The sequence below is a fragment of the Meleagris gallopavo genome, chromosome 5 (assembly GCF_000146605.3).
Source record: "Meleagris gallopavo isolate NT-WF06-2002-E0010 breed Aviagen turkey brand Nicholas breeding stock chromosome 5, Turkey_5.1, whole genome shotgun sequence".
In the NCBI taxonomy this organism is placed as follows: Eukaryota; Metazoa; Chordata; class Aves; order Galliformes; family Phasianidae; genus Meleagris; species Meleagris gallopavo.
Window position 1 is genome coordinate 6,870,813 of NC_015015.2, and position 3,000 is coordinate 6,873,812.

Below are 3,000 nucleotides of genomic sequence, written 5' to 3' on the forward strand. Positions count from 1 at the left end.
TCCTGCAGCTCCAAGTCAAAGCAAAAGGTGTGAAAACAGCAAGACTCAATATTAAGCCTTGTTTGTAAATAGCTGTTCCCTCAGCACGTGTGTTTTTCTGAACCCTATTTTGAAGTCCAACTACTACCCACACAGAGTTGTGCACTCACTGTATTTGGAGCACTGGGTTCTCCTGTAGGGCCTTGCGTCCATAAGTCACATTCTACCAATAACCATAAAGCAATAGCTGTCAAGCAGGATCAAAAATGGGGTTACTAGAAGTCAAATAGCTTTTATGCCTAGAACCTGTGCTTAAAATCCAGTTAAGATTTGTTTCTCCCTACCCTACTCTTTCCTTCCCTCCAACAAGGTCTCTTCTCCTGCCAGACTCATAAGCAGACTCTTAGTATAGCTGCACTTGACTTTTGTAACACAAACATTTTTTTTTTAGACTACTGAGGCAGAGCTTAATTGTTATGTAATGCTTTGTGTTGGGAGGAAATGGAGGATGTGTCTGGAAATGCAATTAACAAGCAAAGTGCATTTCTGTAATTGTCAGGAGCATGGGAATAATGGAACACGTTGCGTATGTTACTGAACAAAAAGCAAGCCATAAAATACATCAAAAATGAATCATGCAGTTATCTGACTTACTAGAAAATGAAGACCATATAGGAACACTGGGAATGATGAAGGAAGGATTGAAATGCTTTAATTATAGACTTATTTGTCGAGGTCGCAAATTATAATTTCTCAGTTACAGAAATTTAAACATACCTTTAAAATCATTTTAGCTGTGTGAATTTAATAGAGAATTATATATTTCAGCTTTGCTGGAATAAGGTATACAGGATTTCTACAGATAAATCTGTATATAAAAGTATAAAAATTTAAGCCATATTCTCTATGTCATAAAAATACTCTCTCAAAGTAAAATAGCTTGCTAAGAAATTAAAAGCTGAATCAGAAGTTAGATTCAAAACAAATTTATGGAGTGGAAATGTCACCTTTAAACGCAGGATTTGTTTTATATTCTTGGTTGAGAGTGTTTTTTTGTCTGCTTTGTGAAAACTAAGTAAAAAGAAACCATGAACTTGTGCACAAATAACCATAGTTTAAGTCATTAACATTTTTGTTCTTCCAACTTGAATACATTTAGAAATAGAAGGCAAGTGACCATTTTACTCCGCCTGACAGTCTAGACACCTCTCTTCATCGTCTTTCTGCACAAATGAGGTATGGCTGTGGTTGTAATGTCATGCCTAATCTTGGTTTGAGATCTGGAATCACACCATGAGGAAAACACAGGTGAAATCGTTGTAGTAACGAAGTGAAAAACAAAAACAGTTCCATTCGAGCTAGCTGTTCTCCAAGACAATGTCTTCTTCCTGGATTAGAAAAAAAGTTTTTGAAAAGACTTGTAAAATTATTTACATTACATTTGCACTTTTGTGAATAAGAAATTGCGGCTTCGTAAGAAGGATTACAAATTTTAGAAATTTTAAAATCAAACAAGTACAGAGAAGCAAACAAGCAATAAAGATAGAATTCATCACATCTAACTTAGGCCATTTAGAAGTTGTGCATCTAGTCCAAGAAAAGTGTCTTAGGACTCCCTGAATATTTTCTTGGGACATAATGTAGTGCCATATGCTGACCTCCCTTGGAAAAATACCTGCAATTTCTGGTGCTGACCAAAGTGCTGAAATTTGAAAACTAGCTCTACATATCACCTGTTTGTGACAAGTTCAGCAGCAAATGACTATGCACGTTAATTCTGAAACAAATAGCTCTTAGGTGCCACGATGATCTGATATGTATAAATTTTGCAGATAAGGAGATACTACACAGGTTATTTTTTTGTTAGTTTGTATAATTTGTATAATAGTTGTTGGTTTGTATAAGTTGTAGAATAGTTTATTTTTATATAGCATTATCCTAAAAATGTGCTATGCCCAGAAAAGAACATATCTTTAAAATAGCTGTTTCATCAGAACCACGGATTTAAATCATGCTGTTCATTTCTGATTTATTGTCATCACTTTTATGTTGTATGTTCCTAGATTTATGGGAAGGAACAGTGGAAGGAATCGTTTTTACCTAATGAAAAAGGAATAAATGCATCTTTCTTGACAAACTGTCCACTGCTGTCCAAAAATCTCTCAGGAAAAAACACTTCTGGGTTGTTCCAGTATTTTTCATCAAAATGTACAGAGTAGAGGTTTGTAATAACTGTAGTGCCTTCAGGAATAGAGTAACCACGTACAACAGTATCTTTGGAGGTTGCGTGAAAAATACCTAGTGGAACTATGTTACAGAATCTTAGAACTTCGTGGAGAACAGCCTCAGTATATGGCATTTTACATTTCTCTTCCAAAGTAGGCATTTTGTTTGGGCCGATGACTAAATCGATCTCTTTTTGAACATGTCCTGTTAGGAAAAGGAATAAGTGAAAAATCCTTTATATTTTATAGCTTGAAAATATACTTATAAAAGAATATTGAAACATGACATATACCAAAAATATAGTAGCTACTATGTTTTTAAGGTTAGACCTTTGTCTTCCTCTTGCTAGCAGGAATTCTTGTAAGCATACAAAACAGTAATCTTTGTTTCAAGATTAACTATTAACAGTAAAATCATTCTTTAATATATTCTTTTGTTCTCAAGTTTACTTCTGTTTCATCAAAGTGAAGGGAAAAGCATGAGACTGCAAAAATAATGTACTTTAAATACCTGAATGGACACAGATAACACTGATATTACCTACTTACAATGGTGCTTGTCTAATTCTGCTGAGTCTTTGAAATTGACACAGTGTAAAATCATTCACTCTTAAACTGAAAATAATTCTCACTGTAATGTATCAGATAAAAAGAATCGCAGTAGCAAGATTCTGAATGTAACTGAAAAGAAAAAAATCAATCAATCCTCATTTTTTTAGCTATTTTTAAAATTAAGTTCCTAGGAATAAGATCAGTCTTTAAAAAAATCTCAAAGGCATTTGGACCTCCTCTTTTT

General features: G+C 33.9%; 1 protein-coding gene across 1 annotated transcript; it reads right to left on the reverse strand.

The window, feature by feature from the left end:
• Window positions 1-665: 665 nt before the first annotated feature.
• LOC104910999 (vitamin D 25-hydroxylase-like) lies at window positions 666-2,621 on the reverse strand. The gene is made up of 2 exons (XM_019615324.2): window positions 2,080-2,621; window positions 666-1,367 (listed from the first exon to the last, which is right to left on the reverse strand). Exons 1-2 carry the CDS (start codon window positions 2,363-2,365, stop codon window positions 1,192-1,194), a joined length of 462 nt encoding a protein of 153 aa, XP_019470869.1. The 5' UTR covers window positions 2,366-2,621; the 3' UTR covers window positions 666-1,191.
• Window positions 2,622-3,000: the final 379 nt, after the last annotated feature.

Excerpts from the sequence above, each read along its gene's own strand:
- LOC104910999 (XM_019615324.2), bottom strand. The coding sequence starts at position 2,365 with ATGCCTACTTTGGAAGAGAAATGTAAAATGCCATATACTGAGGCTGTT. Across the intron at positions 1,368-2,079 it reads ATTTATTCCTTTTTCATTAG|GAAGAAGACATTGTCTTGGA; the intron begins GTAAAAACGATT and ends TTTCTAATCCAG.